This window comes from Rousettus aegyptiacus, unplaced genomic scaffold (assembly GCF_014176215.1).
Source record: "Rousettus aegyptiacus isolate mRouAeg1 unplaced genomic scaffold, mRouAeg1.p scaffold_m13_p_4, whole genome shotgun sequence".
NCBI classification, from domain to species: domain Eukaryota; kingdom Metazoa; phylum Chordata; class Mammalia; order Chiroptera; family Pteropodidae; genus Rousettus; species Rousettus aegyptiacus.
The window spans coordinates 159,786,987-159,805,028 of NW_023416307.1; the positions used below are offsets into that span (position 1 = coordinate 159,786,987).

General features: G+C 54.8%; 1 protein-coding gene across 3 annotated transcripts in view; it reads right to left on the reverse strand.

Annotated features, from left to right (window-relative positions):
- CHL1 (cell adhesion molecule L1 like) overlaps positions 1-18,042 on the reverse strand; it is a 99,069-nt gene that overhangs the window by 26,531 nt on the left and 54,496 nt on the right. For all 3 annotated transcript variants that reach the window (XM_036219359.1, XM_016158112.2, XM_036219360.1), the window contains exons 5-10: positions 13,846-13,968; positions 12,392-12,562; positions 11,599-11,646; positions 9,809-9,929; positions 7,675-7,859; positions 1,916-2,047 (exon numbers count right to left, since the gene is read on the reverse strand). In XM_036219359.1, coding sequence (XP_036075252.1) covers positions 1,916-2,047; positions 7,675-7,859; positions 9,809-9,929; positions 11,599-11,646; positions 12,392-12,562; positions 13,846-13,968 — 780 coding nt within the window. The remainder of the gene's footprint in view (positions 1-1,915; positions 2,048-7,674; positions 7,860-9,808; positions 9,930-11,598; positions 11,647-12,391; positions 12,563-13,845; positions 13,969-18,042) is intronic.

Consider the following 18,042-nt stretch of genomic DNA (forward strand, 5'->3'; position numbering starts at 1 on the left):
CCTGGACCACCCCACTTTCCAGATGGGTCTGGGGTCATCACAGCTTAAAATGAGAGAACCTCCCAGCTGCGGCCACCCAGAGCGGGTGTGAGTGGGGGACAGCCGGGAAGCAGGGGACTGCGGGGCTATCAGTGTGAGGGGACAGGAGAGAACCCCTCCGGCTCCCCAAAGACCTCCTCCAGAAGGGGACACAGCACCACCGACACCTCTATTAGCCCGTGAGGCTTGGGCTGGGCTTCTAACCTACAGCATCGTAAAATAACAAACGCACGCAGTTCCAAGCCACGAAATCGGCAGTGACTCGTCAGGCAGCAGCAGAAAACCAGCATAGTCCTGCAGAGTGGCTCCTCGGGGTCAGCGAGACGAGGCTGCTCCCAAGCCCCCAGCGCCTCCGAGGACCGCGGCTGACCTTGTCCGGCTCTCTGGCGCCGTACGCGGGGTCCCGCCACTGCTCCAGCCCGTCCCTGCGCCTGCCGGCCGTCCACGCTCAGCCAGGCCCTCCTCACCGTCCACCTCGTTATCTCTGCGCTGGGAGTAGTCCCGGGCCCGACACCTTGCCCAGGGAGCCCAATTCTCCACCCAGAGGCCAGGACGCCCTGCTGCCCAGGAGTCAGCTCGGTCCCCTTGGCTCAGCATCCTCCACGGGCTGCCGTGGTGCTCACCATACGTCCTGGGTCCCCCTGGGCTCCTGCCTGTGCCTGCAAGGCCCTGGCCCCCCCCCCCCCCCCCGCCAGCCTCAGCCCCTGGGCACTCTGCCTTCCCTCCGCTCTCCAAGGTCTTGGGCCCTGGCGCCGGGGTCCCTCACCCTGCGACCCTTCTGTAGACACCTGCAGGGCCGCCTGCTCCCCGCTGCAGGCCTCTGCTCTGAGCGATGTCCTCAGGCCTTCCTGTGGCCGTCTTAGAATGAAGCAGCCCTCTGCTCTCTGGGGCTTGTCGCCCACCGGCACCCGCGGCTGTGGCCGGTTTGTCCCCGGACTGTCTGTCCCCACGGGGACTGTCCACTCACCGCTTCCTCCCGGCCCATGGGGCCAGGGCTGTGTCTGCAACGACACGTGGGGAAACGCCACCGCAAGGAGGCCTGGGCTGCCGGGCGTGGCTTCCCCTGCGTCCTTTACAAGACTCGTCTGCAGAGACAAGGCGCCGCGGACTCCCCGTGAACAGCCCAGCGCCTCCCAGCAGGTGGGGGCTCTGCGTGTCAGGGGCGACGTGCCCGTGTGTCATGTCGTGGGCGCTAAACCGAGCCAAGCTGTGGCTGACTGAGACGCATCTGCACCTGCAACAGCCCACCCTCACACGACAGTCTCAGGCTCGGCGGAGCGGTCCTGGATGGCTCGGGGCTCCCTGCACGGCGGGTACAGTGGGGAGAACAGGGTCAGCCCTGGCCAGTCCCCACCTGTCCCTGCCCAGCCCTGCGCAGGGCCCTGAGCCGGCCAATCCCGGTGCTACAGCCGGGTACAGCATGCAGCAGCTGGGGGCGGTGGCCGGGGGCCGGGACACAGGCCCGCGTGTCTGAGGATTTCTGCGTCATGGAGGCCACCCGGCTGGAGGTAGCCACTGTCCCCACAGAGCGTCACCTGCTCCGAGGGAGACTCCCCCACTACCATCCTCCCCCCTCGCCTGCTGCCAGACAGGAGGTCCCCGTATGGCTCCCTCATGGGGGCGACAGCCACCGGCTTCCCTCCTTGGACACGCCCTCTGTGCATTCAGTTTTCTTAGTTTTTACATATAATTAGCACAGTGACCGATCAGGGTACATACGTGGAGAAGCCACGAATCCCAGCGAACACGCCACACTTAGAAAGAGCCCTGCCCGGCTTCCTGCGGGACCCACCCTGCTGGCGGCCACCTCCCAAGGGCCACAGGGTGGGCCTGACCTCCGACCCGTGCCGCCCCCCCCCCCCCGCACCCTACTCACGCTCCAGTGGGGCGCCGTTGACCGTCCAGCGCACGATGGGCTCGGGCTCCCCCTCCGCCTCGCACAGCAGGATGCCACTGCTGCCGCTGCTGAACACGCCGCCGCGGGGCCTGCGGGTCCAGCGAGGGGGCTCTGCAAACAGGGGGGCACCGGGGGTGAGGGGGGCATCAGGGGGTATGGGGAGCTCAGGGGCATGGGGTGGTTAGGAGGCGTCAGGGGGCATCAGAGGCACCAGGGGGACATCAGGGGGCATCCTGGGCTGTCCTGCACCATCTCATGCTGTCCCTGACCTGTTCCCAGGCCCGTGCCGTGCGCACTTTGGGGACGCTCGGGCAGAGGGGGCCGGCATGACCCGCCGTGTCCACAGGGCCTGCAGCCTGGGCCCGGTGTGCGACAAGCTCAGCACCGTCCCCGGCAGGGCCGGCGGCGGAAGGAGCGGCCGCTGCGCGCACAGAGCACGGGCCGCAGACTGTTCTCCGGGGCAGTGGCGTGGAACCCAACAACGCTGACGCTCAAAAATGATTTTGAAAAATGTCAATGAAGTTAAAGTGTTCTGCTCCTATTTTAAATAGTCCTTAATGAATGACTTATGGCATTTTTATACCCTCAGCTACATCTATTTATCCAGGAACCTGGGAACCTTGGTTTCTTTGTGGGGTACAGGAGGCGGGAGGGGAGCCTAATAACAACGTTTAGCTTTTTGCCCTGAAAACAACGGAGGAAAGGATGTATTTAAATTACTTGCATCTTTCTGTACCTAGCGCTCCAATATTATAATTCTAAGTAGTGGTTCAGCACAGAATGAGACATTTTTCTTTAGTGCAAACATTACTGTCATGTTTTGTCACCTTAAGTACATTACTATGTCAGGAGCGAGGAAAAGATTTAGATTAAAGTGTGGATGGTTTGGATAATTCGATTCCTGAGAAAATTGCATAATACCTGCAGGTAGTAATTCCCATCAAGTGAGCTGGGTTATTTCCCCCGAGATGTTCTGAGTTTCCACTTCTAGTCAAAAAAGCCAGTCTTTAAAGTACAGGGATATGTAAAATGAAAAATGTCATTTAAACCTTTTTTTGTTTGTTTGTTTTAAGTAAAGGAGGAAAAGGGGATTACATGAGAAGAAAATGCCTGTAAATTCACCAGGAAACCAAAAATACACAAATCACCCCGGTACGTGCAAGTTCAAATGAGAGAAGTACTTCCGTATTCATTCTACGGGGTGTGGACTTAATCGTTAAATCCCACGTTACACATCTGTATTCATAGTCCGTGACCTGTAAATAGCGAATTTGAGATGCAGCAATTAGAATTATAAACTGCACGTCACTCTCTGAGGCGAAGGGTTTTTTCAGTATATGTGTGTGCATTTCTGATGGTATTACTTTGTCTTTGTTTAAAAATCACAATAAAATCAAGCATTTGGGTTAGAGAAGAAGCTCCATAACACAAAGCTCATCACATATTCAGAAGAAAAGTGAGGCCATCGCTTTTCGAGTAAAGGAGACGAAGGAGAGGGACAGACAGCATGGCGACCACGGCTGGCGGGATGCACTGTCAGTTAAGAGCTGCTGAGCGAGCTCTTGAAAGGTCTAATCACAAGGGGAGGATGTGTAACTGTGTGAGGCGATGGATGTTAACGGGAATTACCGTGGTGACCATTGCGTGATATATACAGATATTAATCATTCTGTGGTATGCTTGAAACGAAAGCATCGTATGTCAATAATACCACAAGTAAAAAATAATAAAATAAAGGTTACACATGGAGACATGTCTCTAAATCTCCGCGCATTAGACAATCAGGGTTATTTTTCTTTTCATCCCGGAAATGTCACTCATTTCTCGGTGCCTGCCTTCCTTAAGTCTGCGTCTATCAGAGCTGAACGGGGGCTTCGGTCGCCACCTTTCCCCACCCGTCCCCGCTGCCGGAGGGCAGAGCTTCGGAGCGGCCATCCCACCCGCCCAGGCCCACTCGCTGCTCGCGCCAGTCCGTGGATCTGCGGGCAAGCGCCCGGGTGACAGCACCGAGACGCCACGGGAATTCGGCGTCACTGCTGATTCATTGCTGTTTTATCGGTTGGGCCGCAGAGAGGAACCACGGCCGCCGAGAGTCACCGGCGTTCCCGCCGTGCTCCCAAGCCCCAGCTCCCGCCACGTCTGCCCCCTGCCCCGGGGGTCTGCAGACCCACCGGGTCCCCGGCGGGCCCTCCCGGCAGCCTTGCTGTCCTCACCCACACTCGGAGCTCTGCTCGCCTGCTTCCCACCCGGTCCTCTGGTCCTGAGTAAGGGAGGCTCAGCCACGTGGCCGGAGGGAGACGTCACATCAGCCCTGCTCAGAAACCCGGGGGGCCGGGACGCCGCGGTCACTTGCCGCCAGACCGGCCCACACTGCTGAGGTGGATGGCAAGGGCTCCTAGCCCGGCGACCTAGGGGCCAGGGGGCAACGTTCCTCGTCTTGTGTCTCCTCTGCTTGCCACCGTGGGAATGAGCACGCAGCGGTGAAATGACCTGAACTGAAATGAGCGCTCCCCGGAGCCTGCGGTGAGACTCAGGCAGAGGGAGCCACTGACTTCCGGCCAGCCTCCACCCACGACGTCATCCCGACCTCCTAGCCGACCTCCTAGCCGGCCGCGACGTGCTTCACTGGAGAACGCGCGTGAGCTTCAGGACGCTGGCTATGGGCCAGGCCCCTTCTGGGGGTGGAGGGCAGGCGAGGGGCAGGGACAATCACAGAGATGTTTTCCAAAATTAGAACATGCACGGATTCCTGAGAGGGAAGATCTAGTTGAAAAGATGAAGGAAAAAATGCTCAAAAGAGGGAAAAGGAACAGTTAAAATGGAAATTCTGAGAGAAAACACCATCACTGGATTCCAGTCTTTGAAGTTCTTCCAAGATGTCTGGTAACTGATGAAAATTACTGATGTCAAAACTTTACTCATTTTTATAGTAGATTAAAAAGTAATGATAGATTTAAGCTTATGCTGCTGAAAACTGAGATGCAAATGTCTGAACATTTAGAATATAATAAGCAAGCTAATTAGAGATTTTGTCACCAGAAGGAAAACAAAATGAGACAGGAAATTTGGTACCTATAAAATTTACAACGAGAAGTGACTTACTTAGTAAAAGTTTCCTATTAAATATATATATCATAAATAACTAAAAAAAAAGTTAGGTTTGTATATCTCGAATTTAATTAAAACTTTTTAAAAGTAGATTTGTTATTTGAAAATGAGACTTTCTTAAGTCTGTCAGTGACATTTGAATTCACTACCTCCTTTAAAAAGGCAAAACAATTGTGGCTATGTATGTATAGTTTCTCATTATACTTAACTAAAAATTCAAAAGTCTTAAGTGATTCAAAAGTTTACAACACTTGGTGGGAATTTATTTTTAAATAATCATTTCGAATGTGATCATGGTCATATTTTGATTTCTGGATTTATAATGTTTTAGATGCCATTTTAATATATTCAATATATAGTATTTAATATAGCCAACATATGTATTTATATTAATTTATAGATTTGATATTATTTTATTTGTACTATATTACACATTATATAACACGTACACGGCATACTATATAAATATACCATAAATAATGTATATTCTATATTAATAGCTTTAATACATTTTTTTCACTAACTGAGCAGTGCTTAGGGACAGCTGGGAAGGGCAGTTGTGCCAGGTCAGGGCGTCCTGACTGTCCCGGCTGCCGCACAGCGGAGGGTGTGGGAAGGCAGTGTGTCTCCGCACTGCAGCGTAAGCGACAGCAAGCAGCCCTGTCGGGACTGAGGGGCGGGGGACGAAGGCCAGCGGCCCGTGCGACCGGAGCAGGGCCGCGGCTCTCCACAATCACGGCTCTGCTCTCTTCCCATGTGGCTGATCCTGGCGATTTAACCTGAGTTTCTAAGGAAGGCACAAAAGACGGGGGAGTGAAGGTTCAGGAAAGCGGAGGAACGTCCAGTCCGAGAGAACCCGCCGCCCGTGTGATTGGGGGGGCCGTATTTGTGCCGCTTTCACGCTCAGAAGAGAAGAGCCCGCTGAGGTCCCCGTCCCCGCTTGCCTGTGTGAAGGGCCAGTCCCAAACGCAGAGCTGGGGCACATTTACCAGCTTCTCTTCACGGGGCAGGATTAAGTGTTCCCAGTAAAAACATTATTTGCATCTCAATAGCGCTAATAGCTGTTTTATGAATAGTGAGGACAATTTGTTCGGGAAACCTGTACCCCGTGGAGTCCCCACCATCAACATTTCAAACTGAGTAATTTATTTTCCATCCTTGACTTTTTTTTTTTTTTTGCAACCCTTGCAATTCTTTTGAAAGCTTCGGTCTTACAGTCAGGAGACCGTGGCCAGATTGTTAAAATATTCAGCTGCCGTAGCCCGGCTCCAGCCATCTGGAAGGGCTTCTCGCCGTCAGCGGCTCGGGCGGGAGCAGCGAACAATCGGGCTCCGCTTCCCGGGCTGTGTGGTGCCAGGGAGAGGGGTGCGGGGGGGAGGGCCCCCCGACAAACAGTGCCCCGTGCCAAATGACACGGAAGCGCCACGATGGCTGCGGGCAGAGGCGGCATGCACCTCCCTGGCTCTCCCTCGCGGTGTCTGGGGGAATCATCGTATGTCGGAGGAACGCGGCCCAGTTGGCAGCGACGCTGAGCTTCCTGCCGGCTGCTCCTGCTCTTGCGGAAGGGACCGAGGCAAACGACTTCCCCGTCGTGGGTTTCCTGTTCCCCCCAACCCGGCTGACGCCACGTGCGGTGGGAGCGGCCTTGGGAAGGGCACGGCAGCGCGCCCCAAACGGTTACCCTTCAGCCCTCGCTTCGGAGCAGAACCGGTGTGTGAGCCTCCACTTTTTCCCATTATTTAACACCCTGGGCCCCGGCACAGGTGCTCCCCGTGCGCACTGAGGCTCGGAGGGGCGGACTTCATCGGAATGTAAATGAAAGCCCCAGGGTGCCAGCCTCTGCATGGGGCCTGAGAGGGACAAGGCCGGCTGAGCTGGAGCCCACAGGGCACTCGGCAGCGGCAGCCTGGTCATCGGCCCCTCGGCCTGACGGATCCCCCCGCGGCGCCGCGCAGAGCCGCCCTGTGCCAGCCCAGCCCCAGCGGGAGCAGCGCGCCTCTCCCTCCGCCCGGAGGCGCCCCCGTTCGTGTCTGCACCCCGCGCGCAGCGGCGTGGGCTCACGGAGACGCCTGCGGGCGCAGAGTTCGTGTTTACACCACGGTCCGCTGCTCCTTCCCCACGGGCAATGCGTGGCATAGCGTCTGGATCACAGACGAGGGCGAAACCAACACGTGCCCCGGAAAGGCCCACGGCGGCCGTGGGTCTCACTCGCTCCCTTCGCCGCTGAGGCGGGGGAGTGGAGCAGGCTCACGGGGACACGGCGCGCCCAGGGCGGGACGGGGCGCACCGCCCAGCGGCCCTGCAGGCCCCTGCTGACCACGTCACACGTGTGTTACGAGGAACGGCGTCTCTCACGACGCGGCGGCCAGGGCCGGGTTAGTGGCCGTCTAAGCGAATCGGAGGAGCGTCTGGGCTTCGTCCCTAACACGAGCTCATTCCCTGTCACGCATCCCTTCTGTGTGGCTTTGTGGGTGGGTGACAAAGCGGATTAACGGCGTGCGACACGGCCCAGGGGCCCCCGGAGGCGGCTCACCTGTTTTCACATGCGCCCTGGGGTGGCCCCCCGCCATGCGTGGGCTCCCACTTTTTGAAACAGAAGGAAACAAGCCCGCTCGGGGCGGGGACTGTACCTTCCACGGTGACGTGGAAGCCGTGGCTGGCGGTGCCCAAGGCGTTGCTGGCTGTGCAGCGGTAGGTCCCTTTGTCCTCGTAGGAGACGTTCTCGATCTTCAGGGTCTTGCCATAATTTTCTTTAGTTTCTCTTCCTTTTGGTAAATCGCCACCTATTTTTTCCCAGTCAACCTGTGGAGTTGGTCTGAGAAACAATAAATAAATGACACACGTTTTTTAAAAGTAAAAAAATAAGACATAAAAAACCCCACGGACACACCCCTTAGCACGTCATTTCCACCTGTACCCTGAGACCCACCGTGTAACAGCCACCTCCCAGGGTGTGTGACCTGCCACCACTGTGTGACCCTAGGGCTGGGCCAAGCCTTGTCCCCACAAGGCCCTCGAATGGTCCCCTCCTCAGAAATCCTGCTCTTCTGTTAAGGGTGCTGACCATGGCGAGTGCTGGGCAGGTGTGGCTGATGAGGGACGGGTGACTGGGCGAGGGACAGGTGACCAGGTGAGGGACGAGTGTCCGGGTGAGAGACGGGTGACTGGGCGAGGGATGGGTGACCGGACACCCAGAAATATTATAAGGGGAGTGTAAAGGGTGAAATCTCCCTGCAGCTGGTGGGAAGTGGCCGGAAGTCACTGCCTTCTTCCCTGAGTCTGGCCAGCAGGGTAGAGGGGACCCGACAGCCACCAAGGAAAGCCTTGGGGTCCTTTACTCCCCAGCAGCTGGCACTGGAGGCCGTGGCTCAGGAGAGGGCCACGGAGCGGGTGGATGCGGGACACCGTGCTGGCCCCACAGGCCTGTCCGCCTGGGAGGAGGCGGAGGGAAGGGGGTGAGCCGGGTCGCCCCTGCTTGGAAAGACTGCATCACCCAGTCAACACGAAGGAAGAAACGGCAACCGCGAAGCACGGGGAAAGCCAGCGGGTCCCTCGTCACCCGCCGGCACTGAGGCTGAATCTCCCCGCCCCGGGCGGGGGCAGGAGCGGTGCCCGCCGGGCTCTCTTGCGGACACCGGGCCGGGCGGGACAGGGCCCTCCGCGGCTCCCGTGATCTCGGAACCGTGTGGGAAGCACCGACGGCTGATCTGATCGGGGATTTTTCACCTCTGCTCTCCGGCTGGGCTACGGGACTGGGTGGAGGGAACTTAGACTTGTTTCGATCGATGCCGCTTTTCCTTCCTCACTCTGTTCTTTTTATTATCAACAGTGGTAAGTTCTCGAGGACGTACCGGAGGTGGGTATTATTACAATCATTTCACCGGGGAGGACTCTGAACCCCCCAGAAGTTACTTAACTTGCTTCAGGTCTTTGGAGTAAAAAACCCAACATATTAGAACTTAAATTTGTCTGACTCAATTTGCTACTTTTGTCATTGTGCTGTTATATTTGGGCTTTTTCCATTTTTTCCTTCCTAAATGTATATTCTTGGAATGCTAACGTGTAGCCAAATTAATTCGTTGCTAGTTAATAACTGAACAATTAACTCACAGCGTTTGCTTCGTTATCTCTAACTGCAGCATCGATGGGTAATGGTTAACATAACCCCGTTATGCGGCAACGCACTGGGGTCAAGATGAAGTTCCTTCATCGACGCACTTCTACACTGTTCCTCTTGCCTCCCTGAGGCTCGGACCCAGGCCCAGGAGCTCACACCCCCAGGTGTGGAGCGCGCGGGGCCTCAGCGAAGCTCCCAGACAGGAGTGCGGCCGGCCCCGCGCTCGCGCCCAGCACGCAGCCTGACCCGCGTCTCCCGCCGGGCCGCCTGCTTTTCCCTCCGCCCGCCCAAGTGGCCGTTTGCCAAACACCAGGCTGCTGGGACCCCAGCTCCTCGCAGGCGGGCGCCTCCACCAGTCCCTGAACATCGGGCTCACCCCCAAGACCCACGCCTGGAAGCACGGAATAAAATGATTGTTTTAAGTGCCAGGTGAACGTGAGCTATAGTTTATCTAGGAACATCTGTACCGTGGCAAGAACGTCCAGCTACACCCATGTCGTCACCCCGCCTCCCTTCACACTGTCGCGAGCTGACAGAGCGGTCTGACCACAAACCGGCCTCAGCCGCAGCCTGAAGCCTGCGGGGTCACCGCGGGCCGACACCGCCCTGCAGAGCGCCATGCGCAGTCGGAGGCGCGCGGGACTCACAGGCCTTCCGCGAAGCACTCGAGCAGCAGGGCGCCCCCCTTGAGGACGGTGACCGAGGACTCGGGGCCCCGCTCCGCCGGCGGCAGCAGCAGCCTGGGCTTCCTTTGCTTGATTGAGTTCGCTAAACAGGAAAGAGAAATCACATGTATTTCACAAACTAAGAGAGTCAAAGTGCCGAGCACTAAATGTTTCTTAAAACGTATTTAAACGCAGGCGCCGTGCATGTGCGTGTGTATCTGTACAGACACACGCATTTCACTGATTTTAACATGTTTCCGTTCACACGGACGCCACTTAGCACAAAACATGGACTGTCAGGTGCATCAAAGGGGGTGGCACCAAGTTTCAAATCGGACGTTCAAATGTGGTTTGGGGGATTTGTGTCATCACAAAAGTACTGGTGAACTGCCAGCGTAGGCCTCCTGTCCCCCACGGCGCCCACATCTGACCCTGGGCCGTGGCCACGTGTGTCTCTCCCCTCACGAGCCTCAGTCCTGGATAAGTGTCCCGTTGCGGGCAGTCCCCTGGGCCCCACATGCGCAGACCCCGGTTCATGGATGTGGAGGTGACTGCGTGCAGCCTCAGGCCCCCGCGGGAGACGCCGCTGTAGGGAACCGGGCCCCTGCCGAGTGCACATGGAAATGTCCCATTTCTCACTTTCCTCAGAATCCTCTTTTCAAATGATGGGGAGCGAGGACACCCTCAGTTTCAACGCCACTTTTGACTCTAGTTCCAAACGCTCACATAAATTGTTTGTCCCACTTGACATCACCATGATGTGACGTAGTGTGGACAGAACAAGCCGGCACCCTGCTACCCGAGCAGAGGGCGGCCAGGCATGCTGGCTGTGAGCACCCCGCGTCATGCCCTCTCCAGCACTAAGCGGAAGCGAGCTGGTGACCACGGGCCGTTTTCACATTTTATGTAATTAAACGACGGTTATATGCTATGATTACTGTGCATTAATATTAACATGTAAAGATAATTAAATAAGTTATTGAAATGATCCTTTTTAATGCTGGGGACGTAAAGTTAGTCATCCACCTCCAAGGTGAGGGTCACCAGGAGGAGCCCTCGCCCCGCCCTGCTGTGTTGCCAGAGAGTCAGACACTGGACTAAAGCCACCAGTCCCAGTGGCGTAAGGAATACTTGGTGGCTTCACGTAAATGATCCTTCTCATTATGAGAAGCAAGCTCACTATGCATGCAACTCAGGGTGCTCGGCCATCGCCCACAGACACCAGCTCTGGCAGAGGCTCTGTGGAAAAATACAAAGCGTTTCGCAGACAAATGAGGCTGGAAAATGCTGCAAATTGTTTTCTTCCTCAGCGTTATAACAGACGCTTCCATATTAAGCATTCTGGGAGGTCTTGCAAGAAAACCCTTTAACGTGCTTAAATCCAATTCTCTCCACTTCTGACACTCAACCATTTCTTTTTTTCTTTCTGCATGTAACAGCTATTCACCAAGAGCGAGGGACATTTGGGGAGACCTAAAATAATTACATCATTAAAAATAAATGGTTCTGTGTCTGCATGTGCATTTGCATGTTAATTATGTTGTATGTAAATATATATTTATCTGGTTATGCATTTGTAAATACGCTCCCTTTGCATATATTTAAGGTGTGAGGGGGTCATAGGAATCTCTATGCTAAGGGATTTTACTTAACAGGAATTTAGACATTTTAACACACTTTCATAGGCAGTAAAAGAAAAACTCAACTTTTGAGATGGCAATGAGCTACTAAAGGTGAAAATGAATGCCACAGTCTACACATGATCAACTTACCCTTGGAACCGATTCCTGGGGATGAACTTGAGTCATTAGCATGCTTTACTGAAATAAAAAAATGGAAGAAAAAACTCACGAACACAATGGTAGATGCTGATATCAATAAGGAATGAAAAGTCACAGTTTCCCCTTAGGAAATCACAAAATGCAGCATAAGCAGCTTCACCAGAGCACCGTCTTTGTGGAAACAGCTGAAAAGTATTTACTCGTGAGCTGCCACGGCCAAGTCCAGCGGAGCAGGTGGAAGTCACAGTCCCCCTGGAGGACCGAGGCCGCCAGATGCCTAGTGAAGCTGTGGTGACATGCGACACACACACACATGCACACACACACGCAGTGCGGGACAACGTCAGGGACCAAGAGACAGCGGGGCAGCAATGCCATCTCTCTGCCCTGCATCCTACGGCTCCCCCCGCCATGCGGGACACCAGAGTGGCCTCTGCAGAATCAAACAGGGCAGAGAAGCACGGTGAATGACTGTCAGCCTGGTGACAATGACAACTTGGGACAATGAAAGTGTCCTACTGCTTCTGTTTTGATTGTCATTTTCTCCCACGTTTCTGGCCTGCAGGATGCGGGTCTGAGACCTGTGGGCCCCGGGATATAGGTGTGCATCCCCCGCCGAGGGGACCAGACGTGCAGACACAGGTGCGAGCGGACTGAAGTCTAGGTCTGGCGGCGGACAGGCGTGTGGCCGGGCAGCGGCCGACGTGACTGTCGCGGCGTGAGGTTGCCCAGGCAGAACTAACGAGGGTGCAGGACAGCGCGCCCGGGCCCCACGTGCACTTACAGCCGCGGACGGTCAGCTTCATGGGCACCTTCTGCACGATGGTGCGCAGCCGCGGGAAGGCCGCGAAGCAGCAGTAGTCACTCCGGCTGTCCCTCTCCTCCACATTGGCGAAGTACAGGTCGCCCTGCTGGCTCACGTGTACCCTGTTGTCCTGTGCGACGTGCTCCAGCTCTGCAAGGAGCACGGGTGGCTGAGGGGCCACGCCCTCGGGGCGCCCTGCCGCGTCCCGCCCCCCGCCCCCCGTCCGCGGCCCCGCCCCCTCACGCAATCCCCGCCCCATCCGCGGCCCCGCCCCCTCACGCAATCCCCGCCCCATCCGCGGCCCCACCCCCTCACGCGATTCCCGCCCTCATTTGCGATTCGCTGCGTCCCCGCCCTTGCACGTGTCCTCGCCCTCGTCCGCGGCCCCGCCCCCTCACGCGATTCCCGCCCTCATTTGTGATTCGCTGCGTCCCCGTCCTTGCACGTGTCCCCGCCCCACGTACGCGGCCCCACCCCCTCACGCGATTCCCGCCCTCATTTGCGATTCGCTGCGTCCTCGCCCTCGCACGTGTCCCCACCCCCATCTCGCGATTCCCATGCCTGTCCCGCCTCCGCCACTCGGGTCTGCTCGCGCTGCGGGAGTGACCGGAAAGTGCGCAACAGGTAAAAACACAACACGGCGATGAAGCCCCCGTGGCACGCTTCCCACCAGTTGCCGGAGACCTCCGTTCCCCGCGGTGGCCCCGCACACACTGTCCCCCTTGCTCCCCACGGTACAGGCTCTGCGCTGGCTGTGCTGAACAGGGGCCCCTCCCGACCCTGGCCTCGTCATCGCTTTTATTTTATTAGGATATTTCTTTTAGACAGATCTCCCTGAACATTGTCACTGAGATATTAGTCAGCCCCCCCTCTCCCCCGCCGAGGCATTCTGGAAAGTTCTAAGGTGACTGGAGGCCAGAATGCTTGGCTGCAGCGGGGAACAGCCCCCTTCACGCTCTCCCAAGCTCTGTACGGATGCGATCATTCGCTCCGTGGGCTGTGAGGAGAACATGCTTCGGGAGCGCTGTGAAGGCCCGGCCGGGCTTTACAGGGCGCGGGGCTTTCAGGTTGAGAGTTAGCAGAAGTTTTGGCAAGTGGGACACAAATGTCAACACCGATTTCTCTGTGGGCAGCGGGTGCTACATCCCCAAAACAGAATCCACAGCGCCAGGGACATGAGCTGCGCTCGGCCTCAACGTGGGTGTGACCCCCGTGACCTCTCTGCACAGGTATGACAGAAATAGAACATATGCATGTGCGGTTTCCTAGTGTTTTCTAGTCACTGCTCAGTGCGTATGGAAATCTCGGAGATGAGGTGGACACAGTTCTGAAAGTCGGTTTGATTGGATGTTGACAACCTCATGTTACTTTCCGTCTTTGGTCCCAGGATGCTGCTTGGCACGTGCTTGACGTGGATATGGAGCTGCACTCACCGATGTTCATCCAGTAGACGTGTAAGGGCGGCAGGCCCTTGGGGGGGTGGCACGGCAGGACGACGGCGTCTCCCTCCTCCACCTCGAGGGGCTCGATTTTCTCTTTCGGGAATTTCGGAACATCTGATATGGAAACAAAAATCATTTTAAGACATCGTTTTACAGACTTTTAATGTCACAAATAATAATTCATCCTACTTTTTAAAAATTAAGGCATTTTTAATAAATTAAGGACCCCAACCTAGGTTCTTGTATCTACCCTGCAAAGGAAAATGCTGCGAAGGATCTGCATTTTGTAACCAGATGACACATACTTAACGACGATTCTACGCTCGGACATATTCTGCACAGAGGTGAGAGCCACCCCGACAACACCCAGAAAATCTAATGATTCAAAGAGAGAGTCCCACCATCGAAGCATAATCGTCCCGCAAGGAGTAAGTCCCGACTCTGAAAACACAAGCCTGCAAATCAACCGGCTTCCAAGGCATCAATGAAAACGCAACGTAACGTAACGTCGGTGCGTCTACCGGACACGTCATCACACGCTGTGCGTCTCCGGAATAGCTGAGCCGGAGACGAAATTAATGCCTGCAAACGGAGGCACATTTATACACGCCATAATTGAAGGCCTGAGAATAGATCTTGTAAAGGACATTAATCTGCTAAGTTTCTTTATGTCTTCTTCTTTGACTCTGAAATTCCTCAGCGAGTCCGATGCTGCACTAGAAAGAACACACGTCAGCATCGCAGGCGAGCATGCAGTTTAATCCCATAAGCTCGAGGGCAGGTGCGACGTCCACCTTCGTCCGGAGAAAGCCAGGACTCCATTCAAAAGCAGCTCGCGCCACTGACCGCCGCACACATGTGTCTCGGGGACTGGCGCTGGCATCGCCGGGTCTGGACACGTGCACACGTCACAGGGTGAACTGTAAACTGTCACGTCCCTTTTCCACGTGGCAACCGCGCTGCTATAGCTGGCTCATCTCATGGTCTCTCCACCAACACCGGAAACAATGTCACTGAGCTGCGTTTTGGTGACCCAGGGGGTGGGGGGGGGCACACCATGGGCTCCACGGTGCCGGAGGTCTTCTAGCAAGTCCCCGCCAAGGCCAGGCCGGCCTCCTCTGACATCAGCCGTTCACGGCGCTGGCCCAGCGGGCGGCTGAGGCCCGGGTGCGCCTGGCATCACGGTCACAACGCAGGCCACCGAGCTCTCTGCCATGCCACCAGTTTCCGTCTGTGGAGAGGTTTGATTCTCACTTCCTGTAGAGTACCCCCCTAAGCACCTCCTGTAGAGTACCCCATTAACCACTTCCTTAGAGTACCCCATTAACCACTTCCTTAGAGTGCCCCCCTAACCACTTCATATAGTGTACCCCATAATCACTTCCTGTAGAGCACCCCACTAATCACTTCCTATAGAATATCCCCAACCACTTCCTGTGGAATACCCCCCTAACCACTTCCCATAGAGCACCCCATTAACCCACTTAGGACTTCCGAGCAACAACAATGCCTTTTGGTCACAGGCTCCTCATGAATGCTCCCTGAGGAAGGACACCCAGTCCCCGTGGACCATCAGCAGAAGGAATTAGCATATGCCACCAACACTGCTTCTGCCACCTGACCCTCCCAGGGGATGGCTGCAGGAGACCGTCCCGAAGGAGCCACCCCAGTGGAGGAAGCCAGCACACCTGGTGACTGTGGGAAGCCGTCGGTGATGAAGTAATCTCAGGAGGGACAGGAAGTGGTGCCTAAGAAACCCGATTTATTTTGCTCCTTTCTACGGCAGCAGAGAAATGGGGCACTGACCACAGCATGGCCCGGAGCCCACGCGCGTCCCCAGCTGCCAGGTCCTGCCAGAGCACCCTCGGCCGTTCGTGTCCTCACGTGGTCTGCTCAGACGACGAGAGAAGATATTTTTAAAAATCCTTTATTTGCAGAATCTTATTCCAAAACGTGCCATTTCCTTCTCCGCAATAAGTCGAGCAGCTGCCTTTGCCTTTGTGTTTCCATAGCAACCACTAGAATTCAGGTTAAGGATCACCCCAATGCCTCGCTCGCTCGCTCTCTTTCTCTCTCTCTCTCACCTTATTTCAGTTGATTTATTTCAGATAGGTAGACAGATAAATCGATAGACTGAGTGTTCTAGTTTCTTGATTCTCACCACAATTTTCGTGGTTATACTTTCTGATCCAGGATTCATTAAAATTTCCTATTGACTGTCACTTGAAACTTGAACTCCTGAGGCCACTTCAAGTTTATGTCCCTGCCCTGTCCAATGCTATGCTACAGTGTCTCACTTAATAACCTAGTGCCACTCACTGAGACAAATCAGTGTGCATCACACTTATATAGACAAAAAGTCCACATATGAAGCAAATGTAAAGAAAAAGAAAGAAATACAACTAACACTTCACCCGCCACCCGCCACGCAAAAGCGTCACCGTGACGCACCCGATGACCTGCCGCCCTGTTCCCTGGAGGCCAGCGCTGTCACCAGTCTGTTCCGCATTCTCATTTCCCCACATGAGGTCGTACTCCTACGTGATACTTTACATTTGTCGACTTTTGAAGTTATAAAAACAAAACCATCCTGAAGGTATTCTGAGGTTCGCTTCCACTGTCCGGCCCGCTCCTAAGGCCACCGGTGTTCGCGGCTGGTGGCGCTTCTCGTCTGAATAAACCAGTTTGTTTATTCATTCCACTATGGGGGTGGGGGAGCTCGTGTTTTTTCCAGTATGTTTTTAATGCAGATGGCGCCACCACAGATATCCCTGGGCACGTGGACTGGGGACATGGGTGTGGACGAGGACGTGAGCCGCCTTCAGCTGAGGGGGTGACGGCCCGTCCCCCACAGACGCAGCAGCGAATGCGTCCTGGCGGCCGTGTGTGCCTGCCCGGCGAGACTCGGGCCCTGAGACAGGCCCCAATTTCGTGACATCGAATGCTTTCATCGTTCAGGTTACAATGTATCTCTTCTGGATTCTCGTGACGCCGAGCACGTGCTTGCATTTTTACCGGTGATCCCAGTCGGAGGTGCAAGTTCGTGTCTATTTACTCCTTCGTTTTTGTCTGTTCGTTTTACTTTTCCCTTAGAGGTGCGTAAAATGATTTATAAATACATAACATTATATTTAATTATATTCATTTGCAAGGATTTTGCCTGGGCTGTGATGCATCTGCTCATGTTCTCCTGGGCTCTTTTGAAGAAAAGAAGGTCTGAACATTGACTGGTCAGACGCCTCTTCCGCGGCCCTCCCGACGGCCTTCGCCGTGTCTGGTGTCGGCGTCTCCCCGCCCAGGCGCGAAGGCCCCGTCCAGTCTCCTCCTAACCTAAGAGCCTTTCGCTCCCCCAGTTAAGTCTTGAACCACCTGGAGGAATCTGTTCCAGGAGGCGAGGGAGGCTCCAGAGACAGGTTTCTCTACGGGAACATCGGTTTTTCCACACCATTTAGCTTGAAAAAAAAAAAGAAAAAGGGGGGAGGGAGACGCGGCCAGCTCTTTGAAACCGTTTGCAGACACGCAGGGCTTGTTTCTGGGGTCGCCAGCCTGCTCCGAGGTCACCTGGCTGGCTGAGCGGGGTCACCCGACAAAGACAAGGGCTGCTGACCTGTTCTCGTTCTTCAAGGGATTCCACCAGATTTGGCCCATTGTTCCCCAGATACACTTGTCAGTCACTTGGTCACAATTCACAGACAGACAACAACCTGCAGTGATTTATTTAATTATTCTGTATATCGACTTGGAGAATTGACAGTTTAGCTTTTCTGAGTCTTCCAATCCACAAAAATTGTATTTTTTCCATTATGCAGATCTCTTTAAAACACTTTTCAACTGCAAAGGTTTTGCATCTGTTTGTTGGACTTATTTTTTGTGTCTGTGTTTTTTCGCCCTCCACTCTGCTTTCTCCGAGTTTATCCTGTTGCCTTAAATTAGCTCATTCGGTTTCATCTTAACATTATGTCACCTAGAGAGCTTGCCTCACTGTCATCCTCCTTTTCCAATAAAAGTTCTTAAGTTAAAAATATCTCTCTACGTAATGTCTTAGCTGCTTCACGCTTGTTTGGTTTTGTAGAATTGCTACTAGTGTCACTTCAAAATACACTCCACTTCCCTTTGGCGTTTCTCATTTGACCTGTGAGTTACTTAGAAACATGTTTGTTAATTTGCAAAGATAGAAGACTGTTTTGG